Source organism: Lissotriton vulgaris, chromosome 2_1, assembly GCF_964263255.1.
Source record: "Lissotriton vulgaris chromosome 2_1, aLisVul1.2, whole genome shotgun sequence".
NCBI classification, from domain to species: domain Eukaryota; kingdom Metazoa; phylum Chordata; class Amphibia; order Caudata; family Salamandridae; genus Lissotriton; species Lissotriton vulgaris.
Window position 1 is genome coordinate 367,230,478 of NC_141687.1, and position 25,104 is coordinate 367,255,581.

The following is a 25,104-nucleotide window of genomic DNA, read 5'->3' on the forward strand; positions in this document are numbered from 1 at the left end:
GCATGTGAGGAATGGGAGTGTGTTTGATCTTCGGGGGGCCTGGTGACTAGTGGCTATCTTCGGTGATATTCAGCAGCACTTGGCAGGCGGTCGGTCTACCTACTGCATGAGGCCTCCTGTTTCTGGTTGAGATTGAGGTACATCTAGATTTAGATGCTATCGAAGTGGTGGCCTGCCTTCCCCCTGCTGTGTCCTACTTTTAATGCTCACATATTCATCTGGACCAGAAATGTTAACCATGTCATATGTAATCTTAATGGAATGTCTCTGGCAACATCCTAGGCAGTTGACTAGAATCTGGGTGCACTCTAGGACTGTCTGGTTTTGATATCCTGTGCAATTAATAAAAGACCAATGAAAGACCCTTCTTATAACTTCCTTGAGCTGCAGTTTTCATGGAGGAAGCAGTACCCTCCTTTTTTGTATAGGGGTGCAGGTAAGGCTGAGCATAACCCGGAGTCAGGCTTCTATGGTTCCCAGCTATACTTGGAGGGATGCTTCAACTTGCTCTCTTTTCTGGTGCATCCTCACCTTATAGGGCTCCCTGCTAGACATGGTGTGATGCTTTAATTTGATCTCTATTCTGGTGCATCCTTGCCAGTTAGGACAAGGAGGGACTGTTTTCATGGATGCCCTGGAGCCCTCTCAATTTGGTGTAACTCTAATTTGGGTTGGGAGCCCCTTTACTCCTGTATGTTATAGCTCTCCCTGTTGGTAGACTATTTCTTTTAGGGCTTTCCTTTGTGCTTGTATGGGTTTGGGGCTCCTTCTGTTGGACCCTTTTGCACCTGCCCCGTACTGTTAGTGCTGCTTTCCCCCTCCACTGGAGGTGATTGAGCATGGGTCCTCCCCTTAGTGTCCTCTCTCAGCTGTGCATTAGGGTGGTAGCTCAGGCTACGTCCTTTTGACGATGACCGAGTATGCCTCTTGTTCTTTCCTTGATGCAAGCAGCTCTTCAACTTTTCCATTTGTTCCCTACTGGGCTTTGAGGTATTGGGATTTGCACCTTGTCTCTTTGTCTTGGGACCACCTGTTGCCTGATTGGATCTCGGGATCCTACCCTTTTTGCCTTCTCCCGGTTCGTCGGGTTGCATTGAGCAGGTCTCTGGGTAAATCTAAGAACGTGGCAACAGCTGCTTTTTGAATTGGTTCTGTTGTTCTGTCATGAGCTTCACTCTTTTGCTATGTGCTGAACTTAATGCTGGTGTTGGGCAATTCTGCCTGGCTAATTGCAAACTCCTTTGTTTGGTAGTGTCAGAATGTTCTTTCTTTTGGCTTGGAGCGGAGATGTTTAGGGTTGTAGGTCTTCATATAATTTAATGGTGATTGATCGATGGGTTACACCATCTGGTCCCCATGCTTGCTGACTTGCACAGTTTCTTCTGAAAAGTTCTGGCCTTGGGCTTTGGAGGACTCGGTAATAGGTGTCTCTCCTGTTTAATCTGTCTCCATTTGGGCCTTTGGGTGTTTTTGTCGACAGCTTTTTGCATCATTCTTGCCCTCACACCCTCTCTGGTTTCTGTTTCTAGAAGTGCAAGTGCATCTGTGCAAAGCGGTCGCCTCTGTTGAATTTCTGGTATGACAAGCTTGGATTATTTGTGGCCGTTGGGGGTGTTCCTTTGGGTTTGGCTGGGTCTGGGTCCTCTTACTGAGCTCTGCAGTCTTAACAGATGATTGGGTGGGGGTGTCCCTGGGCTGTTAGCTATGTGGTCAGGGTGTTCTTCCTGGTTCCAGGAGCGAATCTTAAAGTCTTTCACCTTGATCTCTCTCCTGAGTTTGGGACTTGTGGAGGTTGATGCTCTATGTCTGGCTATGATTGGCAGATCTGTTTGCTTCCTTTTAATTGATGGGAGTTTGGCATGAAGCAACCCCTGTCCCCTGTTGGGCTTGGTCTTGCCTAATCTGGGTGCTGCCGGGTTGACCACTTGTTGTGGGGTATTATTTTACTCCCTGGCCTGGTTGTGGCTCCTTTGCCAACTTGTCTATGGTGTTCTAGTTGACCCTACGCTCACCCTTTACTCCCTGCAGGGTTTGGGGCATGTGCATTTGTTCTTGGGCTCTATCTTGAACCTGTGGCTGTCTGGATCTGGCTGTCCTACGATTAAGGTTCCTTGAAGGGTGTCCCCGCCATTGGAGCTTTTCTAACCCTTTGACTAAGATCCTTCTCCCTTTATGTGCACCATTTTGCATGTATGGATAGCGTCCTTGGTTTTGCCTCCTCTCTGGGCCATGGATGTGTTGGAATGGGTGCTGGCACTTTCCTCCTCTTTGCCTTCTACTCTGTCTCTTCTTGCCCATGGTATCTGCTATACTGTTGGTTGGGTGTAAGGGTCCCTTTGCAGAGTGGTGTATGAGTGCCCTCTTTTTTCCAGAGTGAGCTTCCCCTGTGCTTGCTGCTGGGGTTGGGAGCTTGTGGGATGTTTGATCTGTTTAACTGCATTATGGTTATGTGTACCCTGCTGGAGGCAACGGTTCCAATATCTGGCCTGCCTTTGATTAGTTCCCCATTGTTCTTGGTTCTGGGACTTGCCTGACCAGTGTGGGGCTCCGAAAATTACCTTGCTGGGAGTTTGGCTAAGGTGTGGGCTGAACTTGGTATCTTTGTGCAGTGTTTGAGTCTTCTGATGTGTGTGCTGTATCCCTATCTTGTTTTCCATTTAGTGGACTGACTCATCGTGCCGTGAGTAATTGTTTGGGATCCTCCTATTACATCCAAAGCTTTATTGCAGGATGTAGGTCATACAAAGGCTTTTTGCTTCTGGTGGTGCTGTTTGCCACACTTCCGGTGGCCTTGCGTACTGCTATGGGCTGGTTGTTTTTCTCCTTTGTGGTGTTTTTTCAGATCTTTATATGCTTCCTTAGACTCTAGGCCAATGTTTGTGGTGACTGGGATTCTACTTGCTGTAGCCTGGGGTCCCAGGTCTACCTTTTGAGCCTTTTGTTGGCCATCTCATGTTTTGTTAGCCTTATATTAGTTCTGTGTTGCTGACTGTTCTGTGTCCATTTCCCTTGGCTGGGGTCTTCTGGGCCCTACCTTTCTACTCGAGGGTTGGGTTGATCTGCTTATGATATGCTTTTGTTGCCCTAGCTGGAGTCTCCCTGTTAGTGGGGAGAGGGTTAAGCCTCTCTACCTCTTTTGGACTACTTCTGCTGCTTGACTCCCACCCTCTGGTAATGTGGACTCATCATGTGTGAGGCCTGCATTCCTCCTAACCATATTTCTCTGATGATGTTGTACTACTTTTCTGGGGGCTGTTTGAGTTTAGCCGGGTCTTGTGTTGCCCTGCTAGAGATATACACACCTCATATATTAAGCACTGGGATGAGATAGTCTAATCAGAGTAATGAAGATCACTAGTAATTAAAGAGTAGATTATGATTACCATAGGTAATCTGAGCTTTCATGCTGACCTTCTGCTGTGCACATTTCTCATGGCTCTGCCGCTCCTAGCATATAGTAGAAGGACTGATACTATAGTCTGAGAAGCTTTGCACCGGACTGGGAACTGCCAACCACTACTATATACCAGGGAACCGAGATATCCGAGCTCTCTGGGTGTTTATCAGATTCATATTTTTTAATGAACACCTTTGGAAAGGGGAGGCTGTCAGCCAGACAGTTTTTTGGGAAGAATCTCCCTTGAATGTTGTAATCTAGGTGACACAAATAAAAGCACAGTATAAGGCTTTTATATATTCATAATAAATATTAGACGGTTGTAAATGTTTGAGGTGAATATTAGCAAATCTTTATGTGTTTATGCAATATATTAACACACTTTTATTTATTTCAGCTATAAGCAAGCGTATAGATCATCACGTTGGATTTTGGATGTTTTGGATAGGTTTAGGTGGGATATTAGCCAGCGTTTATAGGTAGGATAATAGCCAGTTTTTAGATGTTTGTCTCAGGTATTAGCATGTTTTTGAGTCTTTATGCTGGATATTTGCTAGGTTTCATATTTTTATTTCTGATAATAGCATGCATGTGTGTATATGTCTAGGATAGGAGCATGCTTTCATATCTTAATGTCAGACATAAGCAAGTCTTTTATCTCTATAATCAATGGCAAAGTGTTACAGGTCTGTAACGCCCCACAATATTTTCTTATTAGAGGCTCATTTTGACATCACATTTGCTTAGACGCAGGTCTTTACATAGAACATCTGATGTGACCAGCACTTGTTTCTGACAGCTCTACCCTATATCAACGCCAGCCACCATAATACTCCGGCAGCATTGGCCTGAGTTCAGTCTCTACTAGACTAAGGTAGTACCTGCTCTCTTAATCTTCATGACAACCTCATACAATGTCTCCACCAGGTACTGAAAGTGGCTGCTCTGCGTATTTCAGGCATCTCTCGCGGAGCGACTATTTATTGCCCCTGTTCTTGACTACCTCTATTGGTTACCCATAAAGAAGAGGGTCCTGTTTATGGCTCTAGCTAGTGCGCACTGGGCAATATATGGCACCACCTCCCAGTTCAAAGCCTGAAAGTTCCTTTTGTCTTACTGGTCACCTCTGAAACCAGCGCCCTTATTTTCGGCGACAGAGCATTTTCTGTGGCGGCAACAGCAGAACAAACAGATGTCTCTGCTACTCACGGTCTATTCCATCACCTCTTTCATTTAATACGTCATTTCTAAGCTTTCACATTAAATAGTTACTTCTAACACTTTTTGTTTTTCTTTACTGTGTGTTCTTTTTGATAGCACTAAAAGCTTAGGCAAACGAGCGCTTATACATAGTAACATAACATAACATAGAAATTATGGTTACTTGTTGCTAGTATTAACTTATCGTATCTAGTAGCGACATTATGGCAGGCAGATTTCTGTTTTTGGCGTTCAGATGGGGGTAGCATCCTTTTATACTACATCAAACCATGTTTCAATTACATGGAATTTGATTTGATATACGTCTGCTTGATTAACATACTCCTAACCGGATACATTATTGTTGTAGCTTTCTGTTGTATTCATTATTATTCACTCCAGAATATGTTCATATTCTTTTATGCATTCTTACTTCTGTGTCCTGTTCTGGGGTTCTATGGATGGGGGGTTGGGATTGACGGTGGGCAAGAACCTGGAGAAGGTGGTTGTTTAAGCTGTTCCTTACCTACCTAATAAAATACTTTCTCGACATTCATTTTGTTGCCCTTGTGATGATTACATCACAATTCTGACGACGAATGGGATCAAAGAACAGCGTTCACCTTGTTACTACATTCAAGGTAAAAGTTTATTTTTACATGGTTGTGCGTGAATGCACCAGCGGTGGATGGTTTCAGATGTGCTTTTGATCGCACCAGCTGCTGAAAGCGTGTGAAAGTTTGACTGAATTACCTATTTTGCCGCCTGGACATAATTTTGGGAAAGATGTAATCGGATTGAATCTGCAGCACCAATTTAGTGTATCTTGTGTGTGGAATGCACCTACGGCAGAATTGATTCCTTTCATTTTTTTCGGAGGCTGATTTGGTTTTACAGTATTTTTATTTATCGCAATGTTACCACAAGTTGTTTACATATGAAAGTACTTGGTTACCTGCATTTTCAACGGCCACACTCAAGTTCCGTTTGATTCGGATTCTATTTGACTACTATTATGTAACCAGTCATTTCTGCATAAACACCACGGAGGTTGCTTTTCGCAAAGCGGTGTGGATGCCACGATGCCTGATGGGAATTTAACGTCATACGCACATACGCCGTCCATCTTAAGTCAATTTAAAAAGTATTGAGACAGTCTCCAAGGTTACGAGTGCATGGTAAACAGCGTAATTCATCTTCTTGCGGACTACAGTGATTCGCACACTTTCTACTCTGACAAGCATATACAGGTCTACTATTTCATGAGGGAATATATTTATTTATTGTGCAATTCATGTTATGCGGACTACAGTGATTCGCACACTTTCTACTTAAGCAGTTAAATTACATTTGTGTCATAAAGACATTGGCAATTTTAGGTTAAAGTAATTCACTTTCTTCTATTGTTTATTTTTAAGTGGACTACATCATTTATCCGCACATTTTTTTTTTTTAGTGCCACTCTGTGTTTCATGCCTCAAGTTTAAAGTGATGACTACAGATTATAATATTTAATGGTTTAGAGTAATTATTATTATTGTGAATTTATTCAAAGTTATTATAGGATTTTAAAATGTCCAATATTGTAGCACCACCACACTTCTTACCTGTTGCTGGCGAACCTAAAATGGAATGGGAGTTATGGTACCCTATGTTTTTAGCATATGTGGAAGTACTAGAAGAAGATGGTTGTTCCACTAAAAGGAAACTTGATCTTTTGCGACATTGTTTAGGCGGACAAGGATTAAAAGAATTTGGAAATGTACCTCCAATTGAAGGATCTGAAGAAACAAATGTGTTTGATATCGCTGTTAAACAATTAAGCACGAGATTTGGTAAGAAAATAAATACAGTGATGAAGAGCTTCCAATTTTATTCACGAGCTCAAAAAGAAGACAAATCCATTGAAAACTATGTGTCTGCATTACGTGCTTTAGCTGGCTCGTGTGCTTTTGATACCATTAGCTATGAACAAGTACTGAGAGACCAGATTATGATGAAAACTAAAAGCAAGAAAATACAAGAGAGATTGTGGTTGGGTACAGAATCTTCTTTAAGTACAGTGGTTAACATTGCTAAGGGTATTGAACAATCAGAGAAGTTCGTCAGTGGGATCAGAGGTCAATCTCAAAGCATTTCTGTCAAAATTCAAGATTCTGCCTCTGAAGTATCACTTATTAAGGATCAGTTTTTTTCAAAGAAAACGTCAGTTCCTCTTAAGAAGTATTTTGAAGTCAAATAGACTTGGTAAGAAGGAATTTGCTGTCACAGATAACAGATTTGGTAGCAAACGTATCCTTATAATTTGCTACAGGTGTGGTAGTTTTGATCACATTGGAAATTTTAAAGGATGTCCAACATTGAACAAAATATGCATAAAATGCAAAAGAATAGGACATTTTGAGGAGATGTGTAGATCTTCTCAGAAGGTAAACTACGTTACTTCTGAAGAGGAGAATATGTCCGAACAATTAAGTGAATTTAACTGTATTTCTTGTGTATGTAGTGGCAATAGCAAAGGTTTTCCATCTTGTGTTGTAGCTATTGATGGGAAAGAAGTACAAATGATGGTAGACTCTTGTGCCTGGTACTCCATAATTGGTAAGGATAATTTGTGGGGAACCAGGGAATTACTACCCCCAGATATTAGACCTGGTGGTTATTCAGGACACACAATTGATTTAGAAGGTTTTATATGGGCGGATTTGGATTTTCAAGGGAGAAGAACTAGAGGTAAAGTGTATGTAGCAACTAAAGGTGTATCAGTACTTGGTTGGTCTCATCAAAAAGAAATAGAGATGAAGCTTGACCCTAATGCTTCTCCTTTCGTGTACAATGTGTCTGGATGCAATGATGAATTTGTGTCTAGCATAAAAAAAGAGTATCCTAGAGTGTTTGATTAGAAGCTTGGGAAGTATGTCGATTTTAAACATAAAATCATACTCAAGAATACTGCAATTCCTGTAAGACACAGAGTACGTAATGTACCACTAGCTTATCGTAACAAGTTAAAAGAAATGTTAACAGGATTAGTCACAAGTAAGGTCATAGAGCCTATAGAGTACTCACCTTGGGTTTCTCCGGCGGTTCTTTCACTTAAAAGCAATGGGGATCTTCGACTGTTTGTTGACCTGCGCAGCCTTAATAAGGAAATTTGGACTGCAGACATCCTTTACCTAATATACATGAACTCATTTCTACACTTGCTGGGGCCTGTGTTTTTTCCACATTAGATCTGGCCAGTGCCTACCACCAAGTGATGTTGCATGATGATTCCAAATGTCTAACCGCATTTATAACACCTGAGGGTATGTTCCAACCTTTAAGGATGCCATTTGGTTTGGCAAGTGCTGCATCTGTGTTCCAAAGACTTATTAGGAGGTATTGGAGGATTGTTCTGGGGCAATAGCCTTCCAGGACGACATTTTAATCTTTGGGAAAGATCGTGAGGAACATGACAGGAATTTGAAAAGGGTTTTAGAGAGTATACAGAAGAAAGGGCTAACTCTCAAATATTCTAAATGCAAATTTAGACAGGAAAAATTTGAATGCCTGGCCATGAAATATCTAGTGAGGGTATCAAACTTAAGTTCAATCATGTTGCTAGCATTTCAGAGTCACATGAACCAACTAACAAAGAGCACTTGAATTTGTTCCTGGGCTTAACTGAATTTTATAGTAAGTTCGTCCAAAACTATGCTTCAAAAGTATTTGATCTTAGATTGTTGTTGAAAAAAAATGCAAACTTCAAGTGGGGGAAAAACCAACAATTAGCTTTTGAAACATTAAAGAAAGAAATCAGTTCTGCACCATTTTTTAAACCATTTGCTGTTGGGAAAGGATGTATTGTAGCGGTAGATGCTAGTGGTAAGGGTTTACGTGCAGTTTTGATGCAAAAGTGTGATGGAGTTGAGCACATAGTATCATATGCATCTAGATCATTACGTGGTGCAGAATGCAGTTATTCCACTATTGAGAGGGAATTATTAGTTTGCACTTGGGCTGCACAGAATTTTCGACAATTCTTGTGGGGTACTAAATTACAGTTGAGAACAGAACCTTTCATTAATATGTTGGCTGCAGGAGGTGGTAGAACATTAACAGCACGTTTGGCAAGGTTAGCGGCTAAATTGCAAGAGTTTCTATGTAGCGTTGAATACATTCCAGGCCGTTTGAATGTGCATGCGGATTGTATGTCTCGGTTACCACTGCCCTATGTTCCGGAGTCTGACAATGTTGTAGAAGAATGTGTAGATGTAGCTTATACTATGGAGGATGTTAACTTTGGAGTAGCTGCAGTTTCTGGTGTCATTTCCGAGGAGGATTGGAAGAAAGCTATGGTTAAAGGTGATGTTTTGGGTAAAGTTGTTGAATATTTACGTGAAGGTTGGTATTGAAGAGAGGAAACTGAATGGAGAGTTAAGTTCGTTTTTTAAAATTAAAGATGATCTTATGTGCTTACAGGATATTGTTACTAGAGGTGATACAATTGTTCCTCCATATGGTATTAGAGAGAAATTGATTACTATTGCACATGCAAATGTAAATGTACAGGAAGTGGAGAAGTGTGGCTCACTGGTTAGAGGAGGCAGACCTGGAAGCAGAGGTTAGCCCGGGACCAGGGTTCAATTCCCGGCTCGGCGGGGTCATGAGTCCTAAAATGTCCATGGACTCGACAATTCTCTCTCCGGTGCCTACTCGATTCATGGGTTCACACTCTGCGACTCTGGGCAATAGCTTGCCTAATCTCCACAACGGCCCCTTGCGGTGGGATGCCTGGCTTTCACCTTGTGGATACCCTGCCGGGGTTATCTCACAGGGGAAAAGCAGGACGGGTTCCCTAAGCAAGCGCTTAGAGACCGGTTGGTGATTTGCGCTATATAAATTCCTGTACTTTGACATTTACACAAGATTTACCTTCTGAACTTATTTCTGATAATGGTACGCAATTCGCTAGCAAGGAAATGGAATTGTTTTTTGAGAAATATGGTATAGTGCATAAAAGGGTTTCTAATTACAACCCCCAGGAAAACGGTCAAGTTGAGCGCTTTAATAGAGTTATCAAAAAATCTATCCAGTTAGGTCTAAAGAGTAATATTGAGTGGAGGAAGCATTACGAGCTACTTTACCTACTTATCGTACATCTCCAAATTCAGTAACTGGATGTTCCCCTTTTGAGATGCTAAGAGGTAGGAAGCCTGGATCTAAACTCATGCCTTGGTGGTTGAAAAGTAATAATTTGTATGATTCTGTGTTCGATTTTTCACAAGTTAGGGATCGTGTCAAAAAATACCAAGAAAAAATGAGCAAATATGGGTATTAGCATCAATTGCAAAACCAGAAGATTCAGGTTGTTGATTTGGTACGTGTGAAACTTAAAGGGTCAAGTAAATGGAGATGGTCCAGATGGTCCGATCCTAAAGAAGTCATTGAGGTATTTAGTAAAGCTGTCAGAGTTAAAGATGGGAACATTTGGAATTTTAGACGTGTATCTATGTACAAATCTAGACATGTAGAGAAAAAAACTCTGATTCTGAAATCCTTGAGGAATGTTGAAGATGAAGATTTTCAGAATTTTTTGACAACTTTAACAATTTTGAGCCCACCTCAAATGTTCCTAACAATGATAATATTGAACATATTCCAATTCCAGTTGTAGAGCAGAGTGGAATTGTAGAGCAGAGTGGAGTTCCTTCAGAAGGTAGTCAAGTTGGTGACAAACAAGTATTTGAACCTAGGAGAAGTTGTCGTATTAGAAATTTACCTGCCAAAATGAAAGATTTTGTAAGATTTTGATTTGATATTATTGTTTTGTTTGTAATGTTATGTATATAGTATATAGTTTTTTTTCTGAAGGGGCAGGTGTTGTATTCAATATTATTCATTCCATAATGTGTTTATATTCTTTTATGCATTCTTACTTCTGTGTTCTGTTCTGGGGTTCTATGGACGGGCGGTTGGGATTGACAGTCGGCAAGAACCTGGAGAAGGTGGTTGTTTAAGCTGCTCCTTACCTACCTAATAAAATACTTTCTCAACATTCAATTTGTTGCCCTTGTGATGATTACATCACTTTCCACCTAGGAGTTTCACCCCATTTGATGGCAAATGGCCTGCTGTCTTCTGTCTCTGAATAGTGTTGAAACTCCACAGTGATTTGAAGCATTCTTATAATACAGAACTGGGGGTGCATGACCCAATATGTTGGACAGTACTAAATTTGTATAGCTTGTTGGATATTAGCAAGGATTCATATCTCTTGGTAGGTTTAGCATGTTTATGTAATGTTTATGTTGGATGTTAGCAAAGTCTCAAATATATTTGCCAGATATTAGCAAGCTTTTCTACCTTTAAATATATGACTAGGAAGTTTTTACAGCTACATGTCAAATATTAACATGCTTTCTGTATATGACATTAGCAAGCTTTAATATAGGCATATTGGCCAATTGTAAGATTTAATACTCTTGTTTCGGATATCAGTAAGCATTAGCCTCTTTATATAGTATATTTGCAAGCTTTCATTTCCTAATGTAGAAAATGTGTAAGATGTGTATCTTCGTGTCTGATAGAAGCACGTTTTAAAATGTTTAGTGCATTACCTTGCTTTTATATATTTATTTAAGATAGTAGCAATCTTTTATATCTTGTGGTTGTTCACCAGCTTGTTTTATTTATTTCTGTGCATGTCTTTCTTTTTTTATGAATACTTTTATTTTATACTCGTATCAAACAAAACTAGAAGTGATTCATGCTAAACAAGACAATACTTTTCTCCATACGTTCCTTTCACAGTAGAAATGATAGAGCTTAGAGAATGCATCTGGCTTTCCTTTTGATATGCCTGCAACATCTCACGTATTGAGGACGCATGCCTGATAGCAGGTTTTTCGTATAGGAGAACACTGATATACTCACCATATCAACGACTTTAAGTTGTCCATAGCCGAAGACAATGGCGTTAGGTGGAGTTGCCACTGGCAGCATGAATGCCAGGGATGCTGACAGGGTGCAGGGCAACATGATGTACAGCGGATGGATCTGGATGGCTTTAGCCTGGGCAGCATGGAAAGAAGAAAGACAACTAAAAATGTGTGCAAGGAAGCCACCAAAGTCACAAACATAATCACTGGATATCTTGGAGAAATCAATGCATAAACCACTGTAACACTGACCATGGAAAAACCAGGTGCACCCCAGTGGCTTACCTTACTGTGGAACGGAGTAGACATATGTTAAACACCCACTTTCCTGCAGCATGATAGCATTTTCCACTATCACCACTTCTAGAGATCCGAACTAGAACTAAAAAGCAGGTACAGCTTGTGGGTGATGTTTGGGAATCCCTGAGTCCAAATCCCTCAATACGAGTAGTCACTGATAGAGGTTGGTAACGGCAGTAACTGACCCCATCGGAATAATGACATTAGTGGATTCACCACAGATTGCTTAACTTTCAAACAGGATATTTTGGCTGCTAAAAGCAGCTAAAATCTCTTGGTAAAATTCCAGCCCACAATGAAGAATGACCAAGAAACTTGGATCTGGAATTACCCGCAGTAATTCCTCATTTCATAGTGGACTCTCAGGGCCTAACTCATAATGTGCCAGATTTTCCCCAGCGCTATGGTTACCGGTAACCCTGGGCCACTTATAATGAGGGCCTAAGTGTTTTACATATGATATTCTGTACATTCCAAATGCAATCACCTGAGGAACCAGACACCTGGTGGAGATGCAAAAATAGACTTTATTAGGAACTTTCTCTCTAGACATCATGTCTGACGAAGGAGGGGCCATATTATCAAGAAAAGGCGATACATTATCGCCGCTTTTATCGGCAGGAAACTGCCAATAAAGCGGCAAAAATGGGCTTCATAATATGCTCTTGGGAATTCCCATAACAGCCCAGGTTCTCGTGTTAACCTGGGCTGCTATGGGAATTCACAAGGGCATATTATCAAGCCCATTATTGCCACTTTATCGGCAGTTTCCTGCCAATAAAAGCGGCAATAATGTATGGCCCTTTCTTGTTAATATAGCCCAAGTTTTGTAACTAACAAGAATCCATTGGTTCCCATTCAAGGTAAAGTGAGATGTGCTGACTTTAGCTGAGCAATGTGACCGCTGAAAGTGGATCCTTACCTCAAGTCTAAGGCAGTAAGTTCCAATCTTATGTCTACAGAAAATAGAGCATGTTTGAAATAGCTTTGTGTATATACTAGTAACCTCAGGTTAGAAGTGATGTGGTTTCTCTAGTAATGCTGGTCAAGCTGGTTTGTTATGAATTCATTAAAGGTATATAATCTCTGTGAACAACTGTGCTTTGAGGGATTCCAAATTCTATGAACATTTGTTCTTGAAGATACTTAAACCTTATACACACCTCTCTGAGTTTTACATTCTCAAAATCATCATCTGTCTAAACTTTGAGGGTTCTCAACTACCCACACTATGAGGTGTCTTATATTCTACTATGTATCTTATGACAATTCAAATTATTCATAGATCTTCGATTAGAGGGTTTTCATGTACTGTGCATATCTTTTCTTTGACGTTTTCCAAATTATAAGATTAAAGGGCCTCATGCATCAATCATTTTACCGGTCGCAAACGGACCGATTCGTAGAATTGGCCAGTTTACAACCAGTTAAATGCCTTTTCAGGTGCATCAAAGGCATTGCATTTGCAAAAAAGTTAATTACAATTAATTGCGATTACCTATATTGCAAATGCTTTTGGGGAATTGCACATCGCGATTTCCTATTTGGGATGCAACAAGCCTTTCCTATGCGAGTTTGCATTTAGGAAACGCTAATTACCATCAACTGCAAGTTGATGGTAATTTGCAAAAACTTTGATGTGCATTTTTCAAAGTGCTATGTGGCTCCCACACATGCCCTTAGGGCATATGTTTGCACCACATGTGCACACAAGCCAATTTTGGGGGCCCATCAGGATGGCCACCCATGAAATTGCATGTGCATTTGTGATAACCTATTTGGATACACATTTTCTCATCAAATGGAATAGGGGGCTCTCCAGCTCCACCTTTAGGACTTGTATCAACTCTCACCATTGACGCCAAGATGGGAAGGAAGAGTGTGGTGGTGGCCACGTTGCTGGTGCATTCCGTGAAGGTGGCCACCAGGAGGCAGAGGATGAGGGCAATCGCAGCAGGTGGTATAGACTCCAAGGGTGTGAGCTTCTCACCCAGCCAGAGTGACAGTCCAGACTCCTGAAAGACAGAAGCAGTTGAAGAGGGAGACAAAGAGATTCAAAGTGGGAGAGAAAACAAGAGGAAGAGAGAGAAATAGAGTAGTATACATTGCCGTTTTGGGGTGCACCTTTGTCCTTTATTGAGAATCACCGTTCATATTACATAGAAACAGTTATTGGAAGTGTCAGCAAACAGGCTAAGGTTTGAATGAACCCTGATCCTTAATAAGTTTCAAATCTGTCTTCCAACATCATTGTCTATATTTTAGCCCTCTATTGACATATCTGCTGCACATCAGTTTTAAGTGATTGTGGGGGCAATCAGAATGTTTTGGTTAGTTTATGTCATTTGTAAGACCAAATGATGCATATAAAATAACACAAAACAGAAGAGATAACATTATGGATTGACCTAACTGAATTTGACGAACATAAATTAAATTTATACAAAAACACACACATAAATGTATGCCACGACAACGGACATAAATATGGCTCAATGACACACAGTAACTGTTTTAGTAAATGCACATACACACATTTGTTACTACAATCAGGTCACATTATATATTATCATAGAACAGCAAAACTGACATGAGAAAAACACTATTTAATGTCTTGCGTGTTGCAATGACATTTCAGAGGAGAACAATTTTCCTAGTTGGCAAGGGCCCTCCTCAATGTGATTATTCCATACATCACACATTTAACACGTTGAGTCAGGTTCTATGCTTTGTTTAAATACAAACAACCATGAAAAAATGTGATGGAATTAAGTATAAATGTCCCTTCCAAAGGTGGGATATATGCATTATCTCATAAAATGGACTAGAGTGCCTTCTAGCTCCATCCTCATGACCTGCATCAACTTTAATCATTGACACGAGTGGGGAGGGGAGGAACATCATCGCCCACTAGAAGCTTTTCCTCTTGTGGGTCCTGGACCTTCCTCACATGCACAAATGTTAATAAATAATGTATTACACTCTGCACATCTGCATATCTATGTTTATGCCATAGCAGTGAAAATATATGTTTTGTATAGTCAGTTATTTAGAGCAACTGTCTGTATGAATGCACATTCACACAATTCTTACTACAGTACAAAGGGCCAATTCAAGTTCATAACCCTAGAACAGCAAATTTGACATGAGGAAAACACTTTTTACTACCTCACAGTTTCATATTACAGTTACTGTACAGTCGTAAACAACTCGTCTAATGGTCACAAGACTTCTTTAATGTGATTGTACCTTGCCACACAAATATAACATCCTGGTATTGGATAAATATCTATATGTGTCGATATCTATGTGTATATCAATATGTATGTATGACCCCATACAAAGAACAGTAATTACGCGCTCTCAGAAGTTGTGGATAAAAGTGCAAAGTTTGTTCCTCAGATAGTAACGTGTTTCGAAAGTTATACTTTCTTGATCACACACTGAGTGTTGTGAAGAGGTGCATTACATAGGTAAAGTACTTAGGCAGCAACATAAACAAAAGACTAGGGATAAAAGTCAATGTTCACTGCACCACAAAACCTATTGCCATCTTAGAACTGTTAATCTTCAGCCGCGTCCTGTGGAGGGAGTTCCGTGGGGCAGACAGGTGGGCAGGGGAGGGGCAGGGGATGGGCAGGGTGGAGGGGTGGTAAACACCGGAATATGAATGATTGCAGGTAAGTAAACAATTAAATCTAAAAAAAAGAATTTCGGTGCGCGCCCTGCATCGCAAAATGCGATGCGGGGCATGCTACGAAATTAGTTTTATTAATTCAATTGTTTACTTACCTGCAATCATCCATATTCCGGTATTTACCACCGCCCGCCCCGCTTGTCTGCCCCACAGAACTCCCTCCACGGGCCGCGGCTGCTAATCTTACATGCATAACTCAATTATATTACATGTTCTGCATTGTAATGTGTACAAAATATATCTATATGCATTATTGCTTCACATCATGAATAGAAGGCAAGTGCCCCTGTATGTATATCTATATCTACAGCTGTATATATGTATATATTCACTGAAAATAAGTAAAGTTAAAGAGACTTCATAGTTCAATATGGAAATTTGGGGCTAGATGTAGGTAACTCTAATTTACCGACTCATAAATACCGAATTTTACCGATTCGGTATTTATGAATTGGTAAATTAGAAGGCGGGAGATGTAGCTAATTTTGAATTTTGAATTACCGAATCGTTAACATTCGGTATTTATTGCCCTTTGATTCCTATGGGCCTTGAAGCCCATAGGAATCAATGGGCAATACCGATTCGGTATTTACCAAATCGGTAAATACCGAATCCTGCAAGGATGCAGGGGGTGTCACTTTGACACCCTCTAGCAGCCCAAGTACAGGCTTGTGTGCCATGTGGCACACATACATGCCCTAAGGGCATGTCTGTGTGTCACATTGCACGGGTGTGCATGCACATATGTGCATGCACACCTGAATTCGGTATTTTACCACCCAATAGGATTGGGTGGTAAAATACTGACTCTTAAGGGCCTGTGGCACTCATAGGAGTGTCATCTACATATGGATTTACCGAATCAGTAAATATACCGATTCAGTATTTTACACATTCTGTAAATTTACTGATTCTGTAAATTTACAGAATCGGTAAAATATAGGCCCCCTACATCAGAAAACCCTAATACCGGTCGGTAACGGTCGAATTCGGCCGTTACCGACCGGTATTAGAGCTCCTACATCTGGCCCTTGAGCTCTTACATTAAAAAAAAAGCAGAAATTCACAAAAAAAGGTTAAAGTACTGTTATAACTAGTTGTTGAAATAAGTTTAAAAATAATGTTTATATAGCATTAAAACACTGAAATTCACCAGTTATAGTTCAGTGAAATAACTATAACTTGCGCCCAGTCATGAACAGCTTATGACCTCACCTTTTACATCATCACTCATGGCATGTTAATTGACAACATTGATAATAATATTTATGCCATCTCAAATTACATCCTTGGTCATTTTAATCAGAAGTGGCAGAGACGGAAAAAATCCCTCAAGACCAATCAGATCGCTCAATTTTTTTACATTTGCGGTACAGCAGGAGTACTGCGATTCTCCAACAGTAGAAACCATCCAGATATCACAAAATTTTGAACCTTATTAGAGGGCAAGGTCCTGTGGGAGCCTCTTACTCCCACAGGAGTGTGATGGCTGATAAGAAAAAAAACCTTTGGCCAATAAGATCACTCTAATTTTTTAGCATTGCATGATCAAGGAAATCATGCGAGCTACCACACACCCAACCGTCCAGGTAACAAACTTTTTGAACCTTAATCTCTCAAAACATTTTGAACAGATTTTCACCAATTCACAAAAAGTACCTATTCTGGACCAAGATCTAGTTTTGTGCCAAATTTGGTGTAATTCCGTTCAGCTGTTCTCACAGTATCACTGTTCAATTTTCCAGTGGAAGACTGCATGGGAAAAGTGTTTTCAGGGATTCCCCTTCTTTCTAATGCCCCGCTTGACAGAACACCCCAAAAAGTTACGGGAAAGAGCTGAGGTGGATGAACCTTTTTTGGAAAGTAGTTTTGTGAAGATTCATCACATGCCGCCAAAGTCATTAGTAAACAAAAGAAACGCCCTTATGCTCTTCCAATTGTAACTAGGTCCCAACTATACCTACACACTGTATATTGTATATATGTGTGTGCATATATATATATATATATATACAGTACAACACGGTGCCCCCAAGCAAAAGCTATTGCCATTAGGCGGTTATTTCTGTGAGGGGAGAGAGGAGGCAGCACAGTGCTGCCTGATAAGGGTACAGACAGGGGTGTGAGCTGGAATAACACACCCAGGAGTACGGTGGCAGTATACAGTCCAGTGCCAATAATTTGGGGCATCACTTGATGTTTGTAGTTCCCCATTACTGAATGGGGCACCATGACAGACAACAATAACTAGCATGCAGTTCACCTGGAGTCAAGAGCGCAAGATACACACCTGTATGTAGGAGGAGGAGCCGAGAGACTACTTGAAAGGGAGTGGACCCTGAGTCAAACCCAGGTGAATCAACCAGCCTGTGAGACCGGCACTGATGACGGTCATTTGGGCTAGAAACGTGTCTCCCCAAGCGTTTCACAGACTATAAATGACTGCTCTGGAATTGTGCTCAATAAATCCTTTGTCTGTACCCGGAGCCATGTCCCACTTGCTTTTATTCCAAGGCAGTGTTAAGAAAATGGTGGAATCACTTTTGCACAAGGGGATGTAGGGTAAGGTTAGGATTTGGCGCCTCTTAAATAAGGCTCCCTGTTTTCCTTCTTACAGATTTTTACAGAAAAATACAGACAGAAAACATTCATTTTCTCGTCTGTACTTATTTTTAAATGTTGATATAAAAGGAAATTGGGTTGTTTTTTGAGTTATTCTAAAAACTGTCTGCCATGACTGCCAGGCCAATAGATGTGGATTGATAGATAAGGGGGTTAAAAAAGAAAGGGGTTTTATGAAAAGAGGCTTTCACAGCAGTAGATATGCACAAGGATAATACTGAAATTTGCATAATTTCCTATAAGTGCACTGATTTATCTTCAGGGGGTGTTAACAGAACTGAAACCTGACAGGCATTCAAGCATTAGTACATATTTACTGGTTAAATAACTGTGGAAATATACAAATTTCAGCTTACTTTTTCCACAAAACCCCAAATAAAAATGGATAAATACAGATAAAATTAGCAAAGAATAAATATGGATAAATACAGACAGAAATGGAAAAAAATAAATACCATAAAACGGGGAGCCCTACTCTTAAACTATGGATCATGCTGAAAAAAGATGTGTGAGACCACTGTTGGATTGGTGCTATGGATAAAGGTATGGACCAATAACTCTTGAAGTCTTGTGTCGATCTTTAGAAACAGCTAGGATCACCGTAGCTTACAGGATGTCGATTAATTAAACGTATAGGAGTAGTAGAGTTTATTTCTCATAGCCTCAGTGATAACACATAGCCGATTCCCTTAGGTCCAACACAATCCCATCATTCATCTACTATTGTTGCTGATGTACTTTAGGAAGAGGAGGAATGGAAACTATACAAAGAAAACAGGGCACTTGGAGCTCTATTCACTTCCCTATCCTGCCAGTGCCATCATGACCCTTAAGATCAGGACTATCCCTGATTTACAAATACGATTATGTCATAAACATTGGGGATGGTTAGACCTGGAACGCTTTTCTCTCAGAAGAAGAGAGTGGGTCCACTGTTGGGTTGGAGTTATGCTGTAAACTTCTGTTTGGTTCATTCTTGAAAATGTGGAATACCTTTGAGTATAGACTGTGCACCACCACTATTGGAAATGTGACGTAGACTATGGTTGCAATGTTATGTGCAATGTAATTTTGGGGTACACGTAATAAGAAGTATTGGAGAAGCCAATATATGTGGCTCTTTGTCAGGGGCAGTGATTGGTAAAGGCTGGATGACTTAGTGGGTGTTGCCTCCAGTTATGGTAGAAAGCAACATTTGGGACAACAGCAATATGGAAGATGGAAGTACAGCTTCGTTCTTGAGCAGACACAATTAGTAAAGTGTTATGAAAAGGAGTCAATAAATGATATTTGCACTGATAGTCATGACATTACACAGCAAAGGCACAAAGGAAAAAGTATGTTTTTTGCTACATTTTAAAGATTGCTTACATGCGCACCCGTCTTTACCCTGCGATCAAAAACAGTTATATGTCCAACACAATTTTATAATGACAACAAAAGAACACAAATGGACACAAAATGGACACTTGTGATTAGCACTGTATCTTTTCTAACAATCTAAGACATCAAAGCATCAAACATTTCTAAACCAAAAATATATAAACCAGCAGTTAAATGTCATTAGGTCAGCAAATTAAATACAGAGAAGACACTGGCTCTAATTAAAAAAAATAACAACTTCATCCCCACCACCAAAACCCAAATTGGGACACAAATAGGACCATAAAACCATGGTTGTAATGCCTTGGTCCTGACGGTTAATGAGGGATGACCCAAAATACGTACTTCCTATTGCAATTTTTGACGTAGTGATAATATGAGGTATTCTAAGCAGTAAGCAGCTATAGCCATTTGTAACTGGTCCTCAAAGTAGGCTACATTTTTTAAGAAGCTTTGTCTACTGATGCAATCCATGCCCATAATTTTGTTAGAAAAGGTGAGGTTCTCATGAAGATAGATTACGGATCTCTGATTAAGATTCCATAGCCACACCAGATCCGAGTTGCGATTTAGTCACTGTGTCAAGAATTGTGCTTGGAAAATACAGACAACCAGGACACTCTGTAGAAGAGTGCAACAGTTGGTCCTTCAGATTTAGCTTAATCAGGGGAAAAAGGGAAAAGCGTAGGATTACCTCACTGCCTTTGGCCAGCGCAAAACCACCTCCCAGCAGGAGCACGATGCCCCAAGGCATCTTCTCATGCACCGTCTTCCAGTTCAGCAGAGCAGGGGGGACTCGAATCTTCCTCTTACCGTCTAAAGAATACGTGGGTCAAGGACATGGGAAAAAGTGGTGTCCATTAGGATCAGAGCAGTGGTGGGAAACACTTAGAAATAATTTAAACAGCCTCTGCCCAATACATTTCTGGTGATTTTTCTATTTTATCCATGAAAAACCTCCTGAAAGCAAATAACTACCTTATCCACTCCTTTCACATATCACAGTGTTTTGTACATATCTTACAGTTGCAAACAATGATTTGTTGACATTAGAGTATGACCTGTAACATTATCTGTGGTAAGTGCGGTGGTAGTCTGCATTCTACTGTTTCTGTTGAGGTATTACACACCACTCTGCTGTGCTTTTGGTGCTGTGACCACGCACCTTTAGTATGCACCTGTTTTAAGTCCCTCTTCATGACATGCATCTCTGGCATCGGGTCAGGATCCCACTGTCATTTAAATTGAGAGTCCCAGTAAACTCTTGTAGCCAAAAAGTTTCTGTCATTAAGAGACAGGATCTTTTTGGCATAGCAAGCTCGTGGTTTTGCAGACTTAGGGCTCGATTACGATGTTGGGCGGACTTGAGTCGGTCGGTCCCGACACCTCTATAACGATGCGACCACACATGGTGCCATAGCACTCTCCCATTTCCCTATGGGAGCTAGTGTTACGGCTGTAAACCGACTGTAACACAAGCTCCCATAAGGAAATGGGAGATTGTGTGAATCCTTGCACCTCGTGGCAGGCACCTTAGGTGCCTGCCACGTGGTGCAGGGAGTAACAGAGGCTCCATAGGTGCCTCCACGGCCCCCAAATTGAGGCCACAAGGGAAAGAGGGCCCTGCTTGGGTCCCCCTAACATGCTTTCCAACAGGGTTTCCATATCGGAAAGGCCGGCATGGATACCCTGCTGGACACCGTGCATCGTAATCAGGGCGTCGTAAACCACCGTCCATGTGGATTACAGGCCGGTTCTGACTGGCTGACGTGGTCTTTGAGCCCATAGGAAGCCAGCCAGAATGACAGGATGGTTTCAATTCTGACTGGTTGTTTCATATTCAGCCAGTAGGAAGTGAAACCAACGATGTTGGTCATAAAGCCGCTGACCTAAGGTCTGAGGCTTTATGACCGACATCGTAATAGGCTCCCAAGTGTGGATGGTGGCAGTCTTAGGGCCCTTCAGTATTTTTATCATGAGAGCCTCATCTTTTTGTAAATTACTGTTGGTTGTAAGCAGTGGTGCTGGAACAATTTTCAGAGTAGGGTGCTGCCCTCAATATTATGCCACTGCAGTTTTAGGGAGAGTGTGAAAAATAAGTGCCATGCAAAGTGTAGCACATGAGCCATGCCAATTCAAACAGGAGCTTGGGAAGCATGTGCTACGTAGCTGGTAGTGCGTTTTGGAGCACACTGGTGCAAATACATTTACTGAAGCATGGTGGGGTAGCACATTGCCAGTTACAGACATTTTCCAACAAAATGGCTACTAAATTTGCACAGACATGCAGTTTTACTGATAAAACTATGTAGCACAAAGGATGGTGAGCGTAAATTGATTTCAGTGAAAATATATCATTTGTGCATCACCAAGTAAAGTGTCTACATTTGTTTTAGTCCTATTAAAACCTTTGTTTCCAATGCACTTCAGAATTACAAATTGATGTGCTTCATTTGTTCTTGCCTAACTGCTGTTATATTTTGAAATATATTTGCACAGTTAATTTACAGGTACATACATGTTGAGTGCTAGAGAAAAACCGACATCCTACAGTATTTTCTTTCACACTCCCTGTACCCCAGCAAGATCGTGGCACAGTTCACTAAAGAAAAAACTCTCACTTTGCAGTCAGAGAAAGAAAAGTAAACACGAATACCCACTTTAAAAGAAAACAGCAATTTGTAAGAAACATAGCGTGGCATTTGATCTCGGTTTTTGAACGCACTGCAGATGCAACAAGATAAAAGCAAAATCAAATGGTTTTCTACAGTTGACGTTTTTTCTTGCAGTTTTAAGGGGGGGGGAGTTTCAGGGAAAAATGCAAAAAAAAAAAGTTCAATATGATGAATACGATGTGTCCTTCTGATGTAAAAAAGTTGCGCATATGGCGGTGAGAGCGGAATGTTGACGCTCCTCCGCGATGTCTTTATTTTGTTTTTTGTGCTTCGTCTGATGCAACAATAAAAAGAATTTACAACAAAAAAAAAAGATAAAAGCAAAATGTAAAGGCATTTGTATTGCTCATTCACCTTTTAACTCCTTTTGGGGGCGCTGCAGCAGCATGCACCCTCCCCCCAGGGGCGGCCTTAGGTATGTGCAAGCTGTGCACCTGCACAGGGCCACCAAGCCCCAGAGGCCACCACGCCAATATATATTATTAATATAATAATCCTCTGAGGATAGATACATATTTGCGCGGCGGCACCTGGCAGGGATTTGACGGCCACGGCTCTGTTCCACTTCCAAACACCCTGACCCCACCCCCTCTTCACTGGCCTCCGTGCTCCGCCCAGCCCGGACCCCCTCTTCCGGGGCCCCCTACCTACGCTTCCTGCCCAGGGCCACCATGAACCTAGAGCCGCCCCTGCTCCCCTCACAGTCCTCCTACCATCGCCTACGGTTGAAAGCCTTTAAAACCTGTTGTTGTCTTTAACCGAGATTTCCTTAGGCTGTGCTGTAACTTATGCTCGCTGATGGATTTCCTTAATCTTCCCAGGACATTTTGTGATTATTTGTACTGCTCACAACAGCAGTCAGCGTGGCAGAGATACTTAAATACCTTCGAAACCCTGTACTTGCCTGAGGCTCATTATCTGCTAAAACATTACCTGTCCTACGCTTCATTAGATAGTCTTCTGTGTTATGCCCACAGAACGCGTTTAGAGCCTCTATTAATCGAGTCTGCATGAAGACAGCTCTTACCTGCATTGCAGCGCTTATTGACCAAAAGAATGTAGGATGCACGTTTGCCACGACTTTATTTGTGAAACTGGTGAACTGGCTGCATGTGTTCATGCTCTGCAAATAGTTTTGGCTACACTACAGATGTGTTGGGAAATGTAAGAAACGTGATATTAAGTGCCACTTGACAGTGAGCCGTAGGATTAAGGGAATGCATGTTTATAATCAAAACCTGGGTGTACATTTACTAGTGTTTGCGCGGGTACTTGTGCACTACAATTTTGTACTGACTTCACAGGCTTTCTTAACGCTGTTACCCAAGCGCTACGTTTTGCAGTGGGATATGCGAACGCCCAAGCCTGACTTAGGTAAATATAACTGTAATCTGCATCACATCACAAGAAGGCTAAGATTCACCTGTGCGTAGTTCGCGTAGTAGCGCTACGTGTAGCTACGCTAAGTGCACTTCGCACTACGCAAGCTACGTGTAGCTACGTGAACTGCGTACTGCACTGTGCAAACTACTGTTCACACTGATTGCACAGTACCGAATGCTTTTCCTCACTGTGCAATCAGTGCAAACCCCATCTTGCACAGTGCAAGCGGTCGTTTTCTGCCGCTCGAGTAGATTTTTAATTGAGCTGCAGCTTTCTCAATGCAGACTGGTAGTTTCTCATTGCGAGCAGTCGCAAGCATACGCGACCACTCGCAATGAGAAACCTGACCTCTCGACATTGAGAATCTCGCCGGGAGGTTTATTTTCCACGCTTGCGATCGGCAACTTGATGTTGGGGATCGCGAATGAGGAAAAAGTCTCGCCAGGATGTCCTCGTTCGCGGTCTCAACTTGACGTTGAGGACCGCGAGCAAGCAAAAAATGACCACTACGCGTGTTTGCATTGTGCTACATGTAATTCGCGTAGTGCGAAGTAGCGTAAACTTTGCAAACTACATGAGCGTAGTGTAGTACTTCGCCCAGGGTTATTCAGTATATACCAGCGGAAAAGAAGCAAAGACAATAAGCAAGTTGAGGAATTGGGGAGGGGTTAGGGGGTTATTTGGAAGTGTTTTTTGGTGTCACTGCTTTACGAAATAAACATTACCTTTCATTTTGATATTATTGTGACACTGTCTTTTAGATATTAGTAAGAAATTGTCTTTTTAATATTAGTCTGTATCAAAGAAACAATAGAGGTTCTTTTGAATGTATATTCAATGAGATGGGGGTTCATTTTTGCCGTGCCATTTTATCCACTAAAAGAAACACGTCGTGTCCAGAGCAGGAATAATCCTTTAAATTGATTAAATGTTGGTTTTATCCCACTGCTTAAAAAATTGTAGGTGGCAAGACTTCTGGCTTTAAACAGGATGCTGATTGCTGTGATAACCCGATTTTTGCGAACGCAGAAATGTATAATCGGACAGCACAGAAGCCTGCAAGGTCCAGACTTAGGGGTGTGCTATATTGTCTTGTACCCTTTTATCCTTCCTATTACCCCCTCATTCGTCGTAATAGTCCCAGTCCATACATATTGAGGCATACAGTGACTACAAATTGGAGTATGGAGATTACAAAATTACTAGTAAGTAATTGAAACATGCCCTTCCTCTCTCATCTTTCTTATGTGTTTTTCAAATTAGAACGTTCAGCAGAGAGCATTCCACCTGAGGTAATCACCAGTTAACAGGTCAGGGATGAGGCTCTGGTTGTGATTAGAATAGAGAATGTTGACCTTACTGCCTACTAGTAATTTTTATCGATTTAACATCTATTTCTGATGACAAGGTGACTGTTGTATCTTATATCTTCCTGCTGCTCAGCTTGATTGCATGTGATGTGGAATGTTGGATGAATGGAATGTTAGTGTGTTGTGAATGTCAGTTGGGTGAGGGCTGAGCAGC

The 25,104-nt window shown here is 41.2% G+C and overlaps 1 protein-coding gene across 1 annotated transcript in view; it reads right to left on the bottom strand.

The window, feature by feature from the left end:
• The window catches only part of LOC147730364 (solute carrier family 13 member 2-like), a 423,239-nt gene that overhangs the window by 25,883 nt on the left and 372,252 nt on the right, over positions 1-25,104 (bottom strand). The window contains exons 9-11 of the mRNA XM_086955168.1: positions 20,217-20,338; positions 13,674-13,835; positions 11,516-11,653 (exon numbers count right to left, since the gene is read on the bottom strand). Of these exons, the coding sequence (XP_086811294.1) occupies positions 11,516-11,653; positions 13,674-13,835; positions 20,217-20,338 (422 nt within the window). The remainder of the gene's footprint in view (positions 1-11,515; positions 11,654-13,673; positions 13,836-20,216; positions 20,339-25,104) is intronic.